This window comes from Strongylocentrotus purpuratus, unplaced genomic scaffold (assembly GCF_000002235.5).
Source record: "Strongylocentrotus purpuratus isolate Spur 01 unplaced genomic scaffold, Spur_5.0 spur5_scaffold_21, whole genome shotgun sequence".
NCBI lineage: Eukaryota > Metazoa > Echinodermata > Echinoidea > Camarodonta > Strongylocentrotidae > Strongylocentrotus > Strongylocentrotus purpuratus.
Window position 1 is genome coordinate 39,272,238 of NW_022145607.1, and position 18,382 is coordinate 39,290,619.

The 18,382-nt window shown below is 40.2% G+C and overlaps 1 protein-coding gene across 2 annotated transcripts in view; it reads right to left on the bottom strand.

The window, feature by feature from the left end:
* Positions 1 to 2,255: 2,255 nt before the first annotated feature.
* The window catches only part of LOC100891683 (methyltransferase-like protein 24), a 41,648-nt gene continuing 25,521 nt past the window's right edge, over positions 2,256 to 18,382 (bottom strand). For both annotated transcript variants that reach the window (XM_030994759.1, XM_030994760.1), the window contains exons 3-6: positions 11,005 to 11,112; positions 7,951 to 8,096; positions 7,360 to 7,627; positions 2,256 to 4,850 (exon numbers count right to left, since the gene is read on the bottom strand). In XM_030994759.1, coding sequence (XP_030850619.1) covers positions 4,536 to 4,850; positions 7,360 to 7,627; positions 7,951 to 8,096; positions 11,005 to 11,112 — 837 coding nt within the window. In that variant the 3' untranslated portion in view covers positions 2,256 to 4,535. The remainder of the gene's footprint in view (positions 4,851 to 7,359; positions 7,628 to 7,950; positions 8,097 to 11,004; positions 11,113 to 18,382) is intronic.

Sequence of the window (18,382 nt, forward strand, 5' to 3'; positions counted from 1 at the left end):
CTGCGGGGCATTAGAAGTGGTACCCCATAAATGACTTTTTGTGAGCGTGTGCTAAAACTTGCACACTTTTTTATGGTAACATCGTAAGCACACCGCCGGGTTGTTATCGCCAGGTTGTACATACCCCACTAGTAGGGGACCACAAGGTATATCTGGAACGCACAGAAATACCCCACAATCAGGTGCCCCACAAAGGCCCTGATGTGAGAATGCGCGTGTGTGTATATGTGTGTGTGAGAGAGAGAGAGAGAGAGAGTCTTTGTGTGTCATTAATGTGGACTTATTAGAGTTCATTGCATCTAAGCCTTCACTCATGCTTTGTACATATTTAAAGAGAAAAGAATGACATATAATCACTCATTTGTCAATATATCCGTTCATGCATGCATGCGTCTATAGATATGAATCTTAACCCAGGCTTGTATCATGGATTTAATTTCATCATAATGCGAGATTAATTGAAGAGAATGAGACGCAAATCAGTGAGAAAACGATTTAATGTTCGCCTGAACACAGAAAAAGAGCGAAAGTATGATATTTAAGGTTAGAAAATTAATATGGTGAAGTCACAAGAGGCGTATGTGAAATGGAACATCTGATAGCATGTATATCCGGACTGCATGCATCGTGCGTATCGTTCGCCAGGCGTAGAGTTGTTGTGGCTTGGGATACAGCGAGAGATCGCGAAAGCTGCCAGGAGAATGGAGTGCGAGTTGGAGCGATAGGTTCTCTTACCGAGGAACGTGAAACACATTGAAACCATGTCTCCAAAGAAAACATCGTAGTTACATGACTTGTTCGCCTTTAAAATGTTTCGAAGGAACGAAAGAATGACGTATTGTTTGCCTTGGAGAATGGTTCTAAGGAGGAGTTTATCGGCCGCAGTGCTATTACAAAGGGCCTCTTGGACGAACACACTGCATGGCGGTCTGCCCTGAACGTGCAGAGACAGAGAAAGATAGGGAGAGAGAGAGAGAGAGAGAGAGAGAGAGAGAGAGAGAGAGACTTCTGGCTGTGACCAGTAAAATTAATTACAGTATGATGATATGACAGTATGATGAGTCTGTTTTAGAAGATGCGTGGAGGGTGTGTACCTCAGATAAACATAGTCATTCTGATTTAATAGTCTATGGTGTTCTTCATTTTTGCATTGTAGGCACATTATGTTTACAAACAGACAAAGTAACACGTCAAATTAACGAACATCTTTTTCTGTATTAAAAGAATGCCATAAAAATGTTTATTACTGTATTATACAATACACACAATCCAGCTTCTGGCAATATACAGTACAATCAGAGCATTTTCAGAGATATTTGCTTTAGAAAATGAAAACAACATAGACATAGTACTACAGAGAGAAAAAAAAACAGTCAAGGTACTTCTCAAGAATGCAAATTAAGATCAAAAATATAAAACAAGACTTTCATCATTTTACTTCCTATTATATTGCACACATTATTAAATGTAGAATAAAGAAAAACATTATTAATTATTGATGATCATCCAAAACAATAATATATATAGTAAACTAAAGTACCCAAAAATGCAAACCCTTGTTCGCTGTTTAGCTTATACTGGACTAAAATAGTCATCGATTCGACGGTCTAATTATTTCAGGATATATATGATATATGATATCTAAATAATAGAGCGCAATTTGTTTAGTTTGAAGCCATGCACTTTCAGCTTTCGGGAAGATGACCTGCATTACTTTGAAAATTACTGTAAAAAGTGATTTCTTGAAAATAGCTTCCTAAATGAATTAACAGGCTGGGTTTTTGTTTTGATTCATTTAATGATGAATAAAATTCAACGTGAATGTTTCTTTACGAAATATGATCACCACATCTTTCTGTAAAATACCAATGTGTGTATGATTTATTACAGGCGCGTACGCAGGGGGGTGGTTTTGGGGTTAAACCCCCCCCCCCCCCCCCCTCGAGTTTTTTTATGTGTATGTTTTTTGTATATTATTTTGGAAAACCCTCCCCTTTTGAATTTTTTTTTTTTTTTTTTTAATAAATTTAAAAAAAATAATAATAATAAAAATAAAAAAATTGCCAATAGGTGACCTTAAAAAGGTGACCCCCCCCCCAAAAAAAAAAGTGTCCTCTTACTCAGCTTATTCAGCGGCTGGCTGAGTCGTTGCGAAATTTTGGGCCCGATTTGAAAACCCTCCCCTTGAAAAAATCCTGCGTACGCCACTGATTGATTATGATAACGAATACTGTTGTCTGAGGAATGTGGTAACACAAGGAGACGGTTCAAGGCGCATTATTAATGATTGTGAATGGAATTGGTATACGTCTGGTGACATAATCTCATGATGTGTTATGTTTGTATCCATTATACACATAATTAGGTTGTTAGGGTTCAACCTTTCCCTCAATTCTACCCGCTTATTGTTAGGGCCTACATTAAATAATTTGGCTGAATGCATTGGGTAGTTAGACTCCACTGCACTGAGCACTCTACATAGCTCAAACAAGTGATGCATATCTGTAGTGGTTGGGTTGCCTTACGTAGCAGTTTAGTGTCACTCTGCACAGAAGCCATACATGCAGGACCTATGGGTTGGAGGTGAATACAAGTTGAAGTTTCATAGTTGAAAAACATGGCATTTTGCGCTGCAAGTCTAAGTTCCATGGAGTATCAAGATCACCAGAACCGACATTGAGGCCTGCATTTAGTCAACTAAGTCAGACTGTAAGTTGAATTCATATTTGTATTATTTTTCCTGATGATAAATTACACGTTTTTATTTGTCATTGAGAGAGTCAAGGTCACAAGTGAACCTCTGCATTAGAGATAAAGAATGAAAACTGTGAATCATATCTCTAAAGTAATTAATATCACTCTTAATTTATACACTATTTTGTTCATTTATGAATGATAAAGGAAAGTACATGTTAGCAGAATATGAGCTCAGGAATCAGGCTCTTTCGAATTTTTGAAGGATATTTGTCTGCAATGTAGTTCATTATGACAGATGTCTTCTTTTCTGTTATGTATTTCATTGTATTGACTGATGATGATTATAATTCCCGTCATAAGCTATTAAGTAGATGATGAATAATTTTGTATTATTCCATAGACTATTTATATCTTGGGTTAACGTTTGATTTTAGATGGTGTTGCGGCTAGGATAACAAGTCTTCTGTCAAACTTTCATGCCACGATGGGTGGGATACCACTCTACCAGTACCTACTAAGGAAAGTTAAGGTGCTACTAGATAGAGCAACACTTTCGTTATGGTGGTCATTGCAGTCAGGCTTTAACTACAGTTTCAGCAGCAGTTACTACAGCTATGGTTTCTTCATTTTGGATGAACAACCATTTTAATCTCACATCTTTGGAGTGATTGCATCACCAAAGTAAAACAATGGAGGAAAAACCAAGAAGAAAGATAGATTTTTAAGGGTAAGTTCATTTGAATTACAAATTAATTAGATTGCGTATATCATCTCGAACCTTCCAACTGAAGGAGCATGTCTACGATAACCCCATCAAAGAGTAAAGATTGCAGTGTACTAAAATAGGCAGCACTATAAATAGGCAGCATACTTACATCTCATTTTAAGAACAGACTGACGAAACTGTCACAAGGAGTATACAATGTCACATAATACTTTAAAACGTTGAAAAATATTCGACATAAGTATCTTCGAAAAGGTATTTTCGATATGGAGTTATGATATAATCTTTGTGCTGATCTGACTTACATTTTTCTCCAAACTGTATAAACACATTAAAACCTAATGCTACGGTCACAAAGGTTCGTACGAACGATAATTTCGTACGAATCTCCCTGTTTTTCCATTGTCTTCCCGAATTTCCATTGTTTGAAAATCGTTCGTACGGCGTTCGTAGCAGTTCGTAATGGCATTTGTGACCGAGGCTTGACTCACTATTAAGTATGATTTCAAAATGATTTGGAGGTATAATTGAGAGGATGAAATAGTTCTTTTTCGTCAAATTATGATCACCGTCTCCTAATTGATACATATACCACACAGAATCCTATCATCGCAATACTATACACATCATTAACCAGCTAAAACAATGAGAAGACATCAAGCAATATTCTCTACGTGTATAGAAAGACAATTACTCCAGATATACATTTTATATTCCGTCTAGGATTTCCTTATATATTAAAACATCTAAAAGAAACTAAAGTTCAAAGAGATAGCGTCGTTCTGACTATATACTTCATATCTCTGGCAATCCCACAATGTATTTTAATTCATACACACAACAGCTGTGCGTTGATTTGCCATAGTATGCAAACATAACATTTTTTTCATATCCTACATCATAAATTATTGCTCATCTGTTTAAAGAGCCAAAACCATGATAGTACATTAAAGTAGTGAGTTAAGCAACATAAATAAAGCAACATGACAACCGTTTTTTCTTCTTTTGGCTGCTTTACAAAATCGGATAAACAAACAAACAACACATCAAATAACAACAATGTAACTCTTTATGGAATGAGGCGGGGTATCTAAACATGTAGTGTTAGTTTGTATCACCTCCACGAAGTGTTGACCCATCCTAAGGTATAAGTACTACTAATGTTGGGCATAGTTTGGCCCAAGAAGATTGAGGGTTCAGATTTGTCTTCTAAACTGTGAAATAATTGATAGCGCGCCCTCTCTAGTTTCTTCAGAACACTGTACCAGAAACGAATGACGTCATGATTGGCTCCTTGAACCTCAAACCCACTCCAGTTGAGATGAATATTAAAGATGAGTTGATGAATCCGGGATACAGTCCCGTCAAGTAAAATGTTTTCTAATACTTTCCATTCAGCACTCTGAAGATCAGCACGAACAATATCGATCTGAAAACAATAACAATAATAACCAATCAGATAGACAGTGCGATACTGATACAATCGTTCTTGAAATATACAATGAACAGAATCAATTCTGTTTTTTTTTATAGATATCATTTATACAAAAATGAAGGAAGAAAAAAAAATCGTTATTAGAATCAAAACTTATTTTTTGCTTAGAGAAAACATATGAACAGGTCAATAAGTAACTGAACTACATCATTCGGAACACAAAGAGACTTTGATAATGAAGAAGTTTAAAAAGTGATAAATGTAGTGAAATGATTTTCAATAATTATTCTGATCTAACAAATAAATTGCTAATAATTCTGTTTGACTTGTACTGTAGATATATGTACTGTGAATTTGAAATGGACGATAAAGAGGATAAGAATATTTTTTTTTAATTCCCACATGTGAGTCGGTAGTTTTAATTTCAGGTTGTCAAATGATAAAAGTGGCGTAAGTAGTAGTAGTAGCGGTAGTAGTACTAGTAGTAGCAGGGGCGGTGATCCGGGGGGACAGGGGACACGTTCCCCCCTCAATTTTTGTAGGGAGGGGGGTCGTCGTCCCCCCCCCCCCTGAAATTTGAAAAAGTGCTTAAAGAAAATGTTTAGCGAATACTGACTAAAGAATGCAACACACTTTTAGGCTCTGGAGGGCCTTGAGTGCAGCGTTTAGACTAATAAAAATGCAAAAATCTTGTAGCTTCGTCGCTACGCTCCCTATCCTTTAGAATGTACAAGTAAATATAGTAAAAAATCTGTATTCCGTTGGTATCACCGTGATACCAACTAGCATACTGATGGGGGGGGGGGGTTGCGTTTGTTGGACAATGAAAAATGTACAGTCAGGCAAAACATATGCTTATTAAGAAGCCTACATGTCAGGGCCCATGGAACGGCAGGGCTCGGGGGCTCGAGCCCCCCCCCCCCCACACTTTTTTGAAAAAATATGTCAAAGATAAATAGAAAGAAAGAAAGAATAGTGGCCTGCCAGTGTCACAAATAAGGAATAAAAATATGCTCATCCGACCTTAATTTAAAGGCCTAAAACATCTGAGCTTGCGGAAGCTTTGCCACTTGACCCCTCCAGGGGCAATTATGACGGGATGCTCATCTGACCATAATTTAATGCCTAAACCCCTGAAATATTGGGGGCTCAGTCCCCTGAACCCCAAAATTAATGACCTGCCAGTTTCACTAATACGGTGTCAAAATATGCTCCTCTGAACGTAATTAAATGACTAAAACCCCTAAGCTTCCGGGGGCCCCGCCCTTGATCCCCGCCCTGGCTTTGTCCCTAGAGCCCAAGCCAATTTATTCTACACTCTACCTGATCGTATATGCTTTAGCCCCCCCCCCTCCCACTTTTCACGGGACCTGCATGTAACACGTAAGAGTGGTGGGGACAAGGATTTTTTTCTGCCTCCCCCTCCCCCTCCGCCCCCCCCCCAAAAAAACAACGTTTTTTGCTCATTACCCACTGGTTTTACCAACGGAATAAAAAAAAATCCTCGCATTTCATCCTCCCCCCCGCCGGTCATGAAAAGAAATTGCCGCCCCTGAGTAGTAGTAACATTAGTAGTAGTCAGGCGCGTACGCAGGGGCGGTGTTTAACCCCCCCCCCCCCCCCTCATCATGTTTTCTCAAAAAGAAATAAATCCTCCTTACCCCCCACCCCCACCCGCCGGCGGCAGCGGAGGGGGCCCAATTTGTGAGAATATATTTAGCGGCGAAATAGCCGGCTGATAATTCGCTCAGTGTGGGGGGGGGGGGGGGTGGGTTAGTGAGCACTATTTTTTTTGCTCCCGAAAATTTGAAAATCGCGCCGGCCGATAATTCGCTCTTAGTGACAGGAGGGGGGATGAGCACTATTTTATTTTTTTTGGCCCTCGGAAATTTGAAAAATCGCCCCCCCCCCTCCCCTTGAGCGGAAGGGGAGGGGGCCCATCTCCAAAAAAAAAGGTAAAATTAAAGTGTTTTTTCGCGGGCCCCCCGGGCCCTCCCCCCTGGATCAGCCACTGACTAGTATGTACTTAAACTATACTACTATTTTTACTACTACTGCTACTACTTTTTTTTCTACTTCTACTTCTCCTAACGCAGCGATAATAATGATCAGGGTTTTATCTCAAAAGTTCTGCTAAAAAGTTAGAGAGTTTAGCTAATGTCAATATCCCTCGATAGCTGGCGCTATCTCGTTGACATGAAAGGCAATATCAAAGATGACTGGTCGGTTGAGAAACCATAACCCATTAAATGAAAGGCGTTTTTGTTTCCACGCTAAAGAAATTTCTACCCCAGTGCGATGAGCAAACTTGTGTTGTAAATAGAAAGAACTCAAACACTATTTGTTTCAGTTCAGACGATCTTATCACCACATAATTTGACTGAGCAAACAGAGATTCGGACAGAGATACATGTATGGTCGAAGGTATTAGGGCAAATTTTGACACTAGTGTTTTTAGTTGAGACTCTAATTTAAGCTGTCCTTCTGAATCATGTTTACTTACCGTATCATGCCCTAGTTTGGTCATGATAGCAGAGAGTTTGCTTGGTTTCCATGACGACGAAGTGCGTTGGTTTCCAACGTTTGAATCCCGCCAATCAAGTGTTGTTTTGTGAATAACAATGTTCTCAGGCAATGCGTCGTTGCTTACTCGATGTTGCTTACTCTCAGATAAGATATGCGCCCTCATGCGGCCACTAGGATCAAATATATGCACCTCACATCCTCTTTCAGCCATCTCAATCTCGAAACGAATGTTCGATGAACGAGCGCTAAAAGATTGCACAAAAAACAGACAAGAAAAGGAAAATCAACGGTTAAAATATGTAGCAAACTAGGTCGAAAGCATTCACGTCGGTATCACTGTATTTGTTGACTATGTGCCCATTCTCATTTATCTTCTTAATGATGTTTGTTGTTATATTTTAATAGCATGTCAGGTGTAGGGAGATATCAAGTGTCTTTCTGCTGTTTGTTAATTTCCTTGGAACAGAATTTCAAAAGCAGCTTTCATGACAGTCGCTGCAGAAAAAAAACTGTGTTGATAAATATAGTCATAATCGTTTATTTAAAAAAATTAAAAAATGTTTCTTACCCGAATGAGTAAACCACACATCCGGGTCTTAAAGCTCCTCTTCCCACGTATGATGAACCTTCATCGAAGCAGACCATCCAAGGCCAGTCTAGACCGGTTCCACTCGGATTGCTCCGCCCTACAGCATGTTGCTCCCGACATTGCACCTGTCAAGTAGTAGATACAGGACAAGAATTGGTTTAGTGTCAACTCGTTTCGTGCTTGTATTTGGTTCTATATATATATACCAGAGATAACTCCGATGGAAATCTGTGATGTGTTTTATATGTTAAACCCAAATCAATATTGGGCGAATGTCGTGCTGGTGCGTCTTGAACATTGTGGCGGATCCAGGATACTCTAACTAGGAGGGGGGATCATAAAATGTTGTGACGAGCAAAGCAAGCAAACACAAAAATAAAATAATCAGTCCATATTTTTTTCTTCCGTCTCCTTTCCCTCCATCTTTTTTTTTTGCCCGGGGTTATAGGCACGTCACCTTATAGAACCGCCACTTATATCTCACATCTTCCATCTCTTTCTCTCTCTCTTTTTCTCTTTTTCTCTCTCTCTCTCTCTCTCTTTTTCTCTCTCTCTCTCACCCTCTATGCCTCTCTGTCCTTCTTTCATTCCCTTTCCATTGGTTAGTATCTCTCTCTCTCTCTCTCTCTCTCTCCCTCTATGCCTCTCTGTCCTTCTTTCATTCCCTTTCCATTGGTTAGTATCTCTCTCTCTCTCTCTCTCTCTCACCCTCTATGCCTCTCTGTCCTTCTTTCATTCCCTTTCCATTGGTTAGTATCTCTCTCTCTCTCTCCCTCTATGCCTCTCTGTCCTTCTTTCATTCCCTTTCCATTGGTTAGTATCTCTCTCTCTCTCTCTCTCTCTCTCTCACCCTCTATGCCTCTCTGTCCTTCTTTCATTCCCTTTCCATTGGTTAGTATCTCTCTCTCTCGCTCTCTCTCTCACCCTCTATGCCTCTCTGTCCTTCTTTCATTCCCTTTCCATTGGTTAGTATCTCTCTCTCTCTCTCGCTCTCTCTCTCACCCTCTATGCCTCTCTGTCCTTCTTTCATTCCTTTTCCATTGGTTAGTATCTCTCTCTCTCTCTCTCTCTCTCTCTCTCTCTCACCCTCTATGCCTCTCTGTCCTTCTTTCATTCCCTTTCCATTGGTTAGTATCTCTCTCTCTCTCTCTCTCTCTCTCTCTCACCCTCTATGCCTCTCTGTCCTTCTTTCATTCCCTTTCCATTTGGTTAGTATCTCTCTCTCTCTCTCTCTCTCTCTCTCTCTCTCTCACCCTCTATGCCTCTCTGTCCTTCATTCATTCCCTTTCCATTAGTTAGTATCTCTCTCTCTCTCTCTCTCTCTCTCTCTCACCCTCTATGCCTCTCTGTCCTTCTTTCATTCCCTTTCCATTGGTTAGTATCTCTCTCTCTCCCTCTCTCTCTCTCTCTCTCTCTCTCTCTCTCTCACCCTCTATGCCTCTCTGTCCTTCATTCATTCCCTTTCCATTAGTTAGTATCTCTCTCTCTCTCTCTCTCTCTCTTTCTCTCACCCTCTATGCCTCTCTGTCCTTCTTTCATTCCCTTTCCATTGGTTAGTATCTCTCTCTCTCTCTCTCTCTCTCTCACCCTCTATGCCTCTCTGTCCTTCTTTCATTCCCTTTCCATTGGTTAGTATATCTCTCTCTCTCTCTCTCTCTCTCTCTCTCACCCTCTATGCCTCTCTGTCCTTCATTCATTCCCTTTCCATTAGTTAGTATCTCTCTCTCTCTCTCTCTCTCTCTCTCTCTCTCTCTCTCTCTCACCCTCTATGCCTCTCTGTCCTTCTTTCATTCCCTTTCCATTGGTTAGTATCTCTCTCTCTCTCTCTCTCTCTCTCTCTCTCTCTCTCTCTCTCACCCTCTATGCCTCTCTGTCCTTCTTTCATTCCCTTTCCATTGGTTAGTATCTCTCTCTCTCCCTGTCTCTCTCTCTCTCTCTCTCTCTCTCTCACCCTCTATGCCTCTCTATCCTTCATTCATTCCCTTTCCATTAGTTAGTATCTCTCTCTCTCTCTCTCTCTCTCTCTCTCACCCTCTATGCCTCTCTGTCCTTCTTTCATTCCCTTTCCATTGGTTAGTATCTCTCTCTCTCCCTGTCTCTCTCTCTCTCTCTCTCTCTCACCCTCTATGCCTCTCTGTCCTTCATTCATTCCCTTTCCATTAGTTAGTATCTCTCTCTCTCTCTCTCTCTCTCTCTCTCACCCTCTATGCCTCTCTGTCCTTCTTTCATTCCCTTTCCATTGGTTAGTATCTCTCTCTCTCCCTGTCTCTCTCTCTCTCACCCTCTATGCCTCTCTGTCCTTCTTTCATTCCCTTTCCATTGGTTAGTATCTCTCTCTCTCCCTGTCTCTCTCTCTCTCTCTCTCTCTCACCCTCTATGCCTCTCTGTCCTTCATTCATTCCCTTTCCATTAGTTAGTATCTCTCTCTCTCTCTCTCTCTCTCTCTCTCTCTCACCCTCTATGCCTCTCTGTCCTTCATTCATTCCCTTTCCATTAGTTAGTATCTCTCTCTCTCTCTCTCTCTCTCTCTCTCACCCTCTATGCCTCTCTGTCCTTCTTTCATTCCCTTTCCATTGGTTAGTATCTCTCTCTCTCTCTCTCTCTCTCTCTCTCTCTCTCTCACCCTCTATGCCTCTCTGTCCTTCTTTCATTCCCTTTCCATTGGTTAGTATCTCTCTCTCTCTCTCTCTCTCTCTCACACCCTCTATGCCTCTCTGTCCTTCATTCATTCCCTTTCCATTGGTTAGTATCTCTCTCTCTCTCTCTCTCTGCCTCTCTGTCCTTCTTTCATTCCCTGTCCATTGGTTAGTATCTCTCTCTCTCCCTGTCTCTCCCATTCTTTTCTCTCTTTTTCGGTTTCTTTCCTCATCTTTAATAATACAGTCTCTAATTATTAGAGACTGTATTATTAATCTACTTTACAATGATATGTTATTTTAACATATCATTGTAAAGTAGATTAAGTTATTGAAAATGTTATTGATGATGGGAGAGAGTTGGAGAGAGGGGGGGGGGGGGGGGGGGTAGACGTACCTGAATTGTAGTAATGTATTTGAAGAATCGCTTTGCCTCAGCGTCCATGGAATGCTCATTACTAGCCCACGGCTGAAGCAATAGACCAACATGAGTCCTCTCTCCACTCTGTAAAACGATAACAAAAGACAAAACACTAATTATTATTTAGGACGTATTGCCTATACCATTTACTAATACATATTTATTGTAAAGTATTTAACATTCAAATAAAGAATGAACATCAATAACCCAGAGCCGAGGATTTGAAACGTGTCAAATTTTTGTTCCAGTCTGAATCTTCATATTTTTGTACTAATCCATGTGCAATATTTGTTCTACATAATTTATTTCCAGTTCTCAATCTCTTCTTTCCTTTATGTACTTTGTCTAGTTTGTCCTTTTAATTTCCCTGTTGATGGGACTATTAAATGTTATTTATATATTATCGTTATTAATTTAGTCGACTTAACTTTATGTATTTTATTCAAATGGACGTTTTTACTCTTATTGTAAACTTAATTTGCTCAAGAATTATTACTGCTCAGTTTACTATTTTAATAATAAACCATATCATAATACAACGACAAAAAATGTATACTTTGACTCGCAAATCATTTACCTTTAGAGGGTGAGCATCAATATAGTTTGCAAAAGTAATGAAATTATAATAATTGGAAATAAAGATACGTAATACTTGGAAGTTGAATAGTATAATGATAAGTCGCTGATTATTTTGGTAAGTGTGTCTGTCAACATGGTCAATACAAAGTATGTGATCGTTTTGATGGTTATGGCATTTAGAGTGATCAACGCAGAACTCAAATAAAAACACTGTCGTATAGAGCGGGCAAAATATAGACATAATTATTTGCGTTAATGTGATTTCCATTGTCAGTAAACATGGGGTGAATGAGGGCCGTGGTTGTAAGAAATTAATTTAAAATAAATGCATTATCAAATGAGATTAGATTTCAATGAACAGTCAAGATTTTAATAGTAAAGAAAAAAATACTGCATGCCAAATGATGAGTTCTTGACTGAATTTCGTTTCTTCATCTGTACGTTTTTAAAACGTGTGCAAGTGGGTTTTTATTCAAACATGTGAAATTAAACTACGCTTTCCACAGACCTGATGTGAGCTGAGATTCATGGCTCTGAAATTAACTTGGCCTTGTCAGCTAAATTAGATCTAGAAGTTGCACGAGATTGATGAGATCTGGTAATAGCTTGCTGATGCCTTCTACAATCACATCTGTTTTCAAGCTGAATCGTATAAGGTTTAATGCTGAGAGCGTAGGAGAAGGGGGTGGGGTGTTTTATTGCTGGTTTCGGGTTAGAAAAGCTCTGAAATTGAGACAAACATCTTTTCCTCATACAAAGACAAGTAGAAATGTGATTATCGTCGTGATTTATCCAAACTTAACATGCAAAGACGTCAAGCCGTGGTAAGATTTAAGGTTTTTTCAATCGAAACCAGTAGAATTAGATTACATGGCATTAACCTCAGAAGTCAAGTTGATATAATGCTGGATCAAAGTGATGAGAGACATGTTGCCTTTATAGAAGTTGCCTTCCTGATAAAAAATTACAACATTGACAACATCATGTCATGAAAGAAATAAGATGAAACAGATTCGATGCGGCTAAACGATTATACAGCAGCCAACCTTAGGGAACCTTTCCGAATGAAAAAGGGTAAATGATTAAAAAAAGATGGTGAAATGAGTACCAAAATCCCTCCCCTGTTATACATTACAAATTTCACGAGTATAAGCATTACGTTTCACATGTGAGCATTATCTTCCAACAGATCAATTGTCTTTTCGTGAGCGGGCAAAGCGAGAGAGAGAGAGAGTGAGTGAGTGAGAATAACAATACGGCTATAAAGCATGTCATCAGATATCCTGAACTCATAGAATATTCTCGGTTACGTATGGCGCAAAATAGCTCAGACTTTTGTTTTCATTTGTCAAAATTACACATATTCCATTCATGATGAGATAGATTATATAGGTCACGTTCTAACTATGCCCCGCCCCCTCCCCCTCCCCCTCCCCCTCCCCCTCCCCCTCCCCCTCCCCCTCCCCCTCCCCCCTCCGTAGGGATTATCCTTTTTACCCATAGTTAAGGGTTTGGGGGTACATTATGCTGTTATTAACCCTTTCCCTAATGATGTGACGAAATTGCTTCTACCTGACATGATGTGAATAATGATGAGGACGAGGAGGGGAGGAGAGGGGAGAGGGGGAGTGGGCGTAAGAAAGACCCTTATTCCTTGACCAAATATGTTGTTGTTGTTGTTGTTATTTAATATAGGCAAGTCAGTCAGTTTTTGACCATTATTGGCGAATACTATAAAGAATTTGTTTTTAATTCAAAATATTTTCAAGCTTTTTGTTTTTATCTAAAGAGAGAGGAGAACACTTTCTGTGCGGGGGGGGGGGGGGGCTAACATCAACGAAAGTGTCTTAAACAGAAGAACTTCCTTGTTTTTACCATTAAAAACTTCTTGCTATACCGTACTAAAAGAAATAAATGGTCTGTGAAGGGCATATCGGGTTCATCTCAGAAAGAGTGGATAGGGAATACCTCTGCCATACTCAATATTTATTCTATGAATAAGATTAATGCTTAAATGCGAGATCATGACATTACCGTCTGGCTGGTCTAGATTGTATCCTCTACAGAATTGAGTCTCCATAGACACTCATTAAAGTACAATACATGTGATCAACGAGTGTTTATCATAGTGTGCAATAAGTATTGTCAAACATAGCTGCTTGTTTGACAAACGGACCCACAAAGCAATACGACATATATAATTCTACATGCAGATTGAAATTCAGAGGAAGGGAAATAGAGAGAGAGACAGAGAGAGAGAGAGAGAGAGAGAGAGAAAGAAAGAGAGAGGAGAGAGAGGACGGGTGTAATCTGCCGACAAGAACTGTCAGGTAAATTAACTTTAAAAGAAAAAAGGGAAATGGCGATATTCAACAGAAAAAACATATTGGAGTGAGCATGCTGAAAGAGGATAGTTATAGAGATGGCTCAGTCGGAATCTTTTGTCGGCATGGGCGTTCTCGGACTAAAAGATAAACAACATTAGCGGAATGTAGTTTTGATGAATGTCCATTTACGGAAATCAATGACATTACTTTGCCCAATTAAGCCCCATCAGCATCGCCTATCCTCTGTTATCTTGATTTGTCTATTAGGACAGGTCAGATATAAAGTAAAAAAGTGATGAAAATAACCCACAGGATAAATTATTTAGGTCGTCATTATTTCAGAGTGAACTTTGAAGGATCGTAACAAACACAAGAACAAGCTGCATTGGAATGAAATGAATTGAAATCTCATCTTATTCATCATTTTTCGCAGGGAATTCTGAGTAATTTCGATGATTATAAAAAAAAAAGAGTGAGAGAGAGAGAAAGAGAGAGAGAGAGAGAGAGAGAGAGATAAAGAGAAAAAGAAGGGACATGGAGAGAGAAAGAGAGGAAATGGAAGAAGAGGAAGACGGTGAGGGAGAGAAGGTATCTAGATGTCTCTAAATTCTAGTTGGAATCTTGAAAGGGTTATCTTGAGCCCACAGTCTCTCTGCTTTAAATATGGTTTGTTTACATTCCCGTTGAAAGGCATTTCAGATTTATGATGTAAACATTCTCAGACATGAACTCGACAAAACCTTCACACACGAGACAGAAAGAAGAGAGCTATTGAAACCGTGCTCATAATAATCTGTGAGTCTGTAAGTCTGTAAGCTACTGGTCGCAGATGAGACATTCACGTTAAATTAATATTGCCGTTGTAAATGTTTCAAACTAATTTGTAAAATACGAAAAGTTCTATTGTCTCTTAGCTGGTCTGTCATCACATTCGAAAATCTTCTCTTTGCGTTTTTTTTAAATGTAATACTCTCCTTCCTCTCATTCTGTATCTTACATACTTTGCCTAATAATTGCCCATACTAAATGTCCATGTTTAATTTTTAGAGAATAGCACTAACCATGCCAACCTTATCTTAAACAAATGTATGATATTTCAAACGTTTTTTCATTACACATTGTATCCGCCCCGCCCCCCCCTCTCTCTCTCTCTCTCTCTCTCTCTCTCTCTCTCTCTCTATCTCCGTCTGTCTGCCTGCCTGCCTGTCCTCTTTCCCGGTCTTTCTGTTTTTGTTCTCTGTCTTTCTCTCCCTCCTTCACCTCTATGCATGTTTTGTGACTGTTTTAACGTTCGTGTGAACGACAATATAGACACATCAGTCGAGCGTGTGTTTCGAATATTTACACGTATCATACCATTGACAAGACTGATAAATACTCCGTACTATATTGGGGATTTCAGGTCGACTTAGTGGGGTGAAGGTCAAACAATTCTAATTCAACAATTGAGAAAAACCTACTAATTAGTACGATTGCACACCCGATACCCATGTTTGGCTCTTTAAGTTGGTGATCATGAAGATAAGATCGGTGGGCTGCTGAGTTGGTTGGTTAAGCGGTTGGTTGATTGTCGAGATTGGGTGATGGTTTGTTGATTGTTGAGTTTGGGTGATGGTTTGTTGATTAGGATGATGAATAGGTGGTCTGAATGGTTGTCTGATACATATGTTGGTTGATGGGTTCATTAGTAGGTCGGTAAGAAGATTACAACGAAGAAGATTCAAACACTGCCTTCGCATTGCCCATTTGACGGGCATTATAATTTATAAGCTATATTTCCCAACCCTACAATCAGGCGCGCCGGAAGCAGTTTGGGATTGGGGGGGCAAACATTCCAGGGGGCTCACTTTCCAGGGGCAGTGACGTAATGAGAAAAAAATTCGGAAGGGGGGGGGGGCAGACGAAAAATCTGCATCACCACCAGTCTTACACGTTATATGCAGGTCCCGCGGAACGTTTTTCAAAGTGGAGTATTATCGATCAGGTAGAGCGTAAATTGGCGTGGGGTCCAGGGCATGAGCCTCGGCAGGGGGTCAAGGGGCTGAGCCCCCGGAAGCTCAGGGGTTTTAGGTATTTAATTACGGTTAGATGAGCATCCAGGGGCCGTCTTAGGGCCCTTGGTGTGGTCCAGGGGGCAGAGCGCCCGGAAGCTCAGGGGTTTTAGGTATTTAATTACGGTCAGATGAGCATCCAGGGGCCCGCCTTAGGGCCCTTGGTGGGGTCCAGGGGCAGAGCCCCCGGAAGCTCAGGGGTTTTAGGTATTTAATAACGGTCAGATGAGCATCCAGGGGCCCGCCTTAGGGCCCTTGGTGAGGTCCAGGGGGCAGAGCCCCCGGAAGCTCAGGGTTTTAGGTATTTAATTAAGGTCAGATAAGCATCCAGGGGGCCGCCTTAGGGCCCTTGGTGGGGTCCAGGGGGCAAAGCCCGGAAGTTCAGGGGTTTGAGGTACTTAATAACGGTCAGATGAGCATCCAGGGGCCCGCCTTAGGGCCCTTGGTGGGGTTCCAGGGGGCAGAGCTTCCGGAAGCTCAGGGGTTTTAGGTATTTAATTACGGTCAGATGAGCATCCAGGAGCCCGCCTTAGGGCCCTTGGTGGGGTCCAGGGGGCAGAGCCCCTGGAAGCTCGCGGGTTATAGGTATTTAATTACGGTCAAATGAGCATCCAGGGGCCCGCCTTAGGTCCCTTGGTGGGGTCCGGGGGTGGAGCCCCCGTAAGCTCTGGGGTTTTAAGCATTTAATTACGGTCAGATGAGCATTTTTTATACCTTATTTGTGACATTGGCAGGTCACTTATTTTGCTCTCCGTCTTTCTTTCTTTTTCTCTTTAACATACTTTAAAAAAAAGGAGGGGTGGGGGGGGGGGGGGGCTCGAGCCCAGCCACTTTGCAGACCATGACATAAAGGCTTCTAAATAAGCGTATTTCGCCTGACTGTAATGTGGGAATTTCTTATTTTCCAACAAACGCATAAAAAGGTATGACTTACAAAAAAAATGGAGAAAAAATGCCGGAAAATCATGTCACAACATCAACATTTGTAAATCACTTGTTTCGAATAAGAAATACATAACCCCACCCCCCCCCCCTATCAGTACGCCAGCGTTCAGGGGCTCATGTCTTCTCACCCCTATAACAAAAAAACGGACACGCTTTCCCATTCTCGCACAATATGTCCACGATATGCGCGTATCGCTATAATAGAGACCTCCATTTAAAATACCGTATAGGTGGCATGCGCAATGTTTATGAAATTTAATTCCTGTGAACTTTCCTTTTTCTTTGATTGGAATTGTATATGTGATTTAATTCAGGTTTTTACTATTGTTACGTTCTTTTGGATTAAAAATACAAACCATGTTTACTCCTTTACTGTTTTTTTTTTTTTTTTTGGAGGGGGGGGGGCGTTTTGGGGGGGCAAAAATGCGTTTTGCCCCCCCACTTTTTTGACTGGGGGGGCAACTGCCCCCCCTGCCCCCCCACTTCCGGCGCCTATGCCTACAATCTTCGGTCCAATAGTGAGACCTTGGAACTGATTCGTCAAAATGGACCTGTACGGCAGCTAGAGAAGCGATTGCTTGACGCATTTCACAGTTGATAGAATCTTCAGTCAAGCATGTATTGTAGATGATTAGTCATGCTTAGTGCCTACAATCACCCAGGCTCAGAGGTCTGAGCAACATCAGGAGATAAGCAATAAAGAAAGAAAAGTGATGGGAATTAATAGTTCCACCCAACTACACAGCTTCGATTACATATCTCATTTATACATTGACTGGTTGTATATAGACGTTGGCGCGTGATATTTTAATGATATGGAGACGAAGAACTCTGTGTAATATTATGCTCAAACATGGCTATTTAGGAATGGAGAGAAATATTAATATTAAAGGAAATCATACTATACAATATTTTGGCAATTAGAACACACTAAAGAAAATAAATTATGCACAAACGAAAATCACATAGCACTGTTTTGCTTGTGAAAATAACGTTTGCATGTAAGCCTATACCGTGAAGGTACTCTGGTAAATCAGCGTTTCCAGTCGCAAAATAATATTCATTCCATAAGCATGTAAAAGAGAAAAGAGAAACAAGAAGCATGAATTCGGGATCACTCTGATTTATTTTACATGTCTGTAAGAAAAATAACAGATAAATATGTGAATAATTATGATAAAATAGTTTGCTCACTGAGCAAGCTTGGATGACACGAGAAGGAAGTCTCCTTAAAAATGTGAGTTGTGATATATAATTTCCAAACGGGAATAGTTAATAGGTCGATTTTAGTCAAGAAACATTGTTTTATAGCTTCATTATTATCTTGACCTTGAGAGAGAGCTATACAACATGAAGAGTTTATTATTTACAATTTCATAACTTTAGACAACGATCACTGAATATTTTCAATTGAACCAACTTCATGACAACGATCACTGAATATTTTCAATT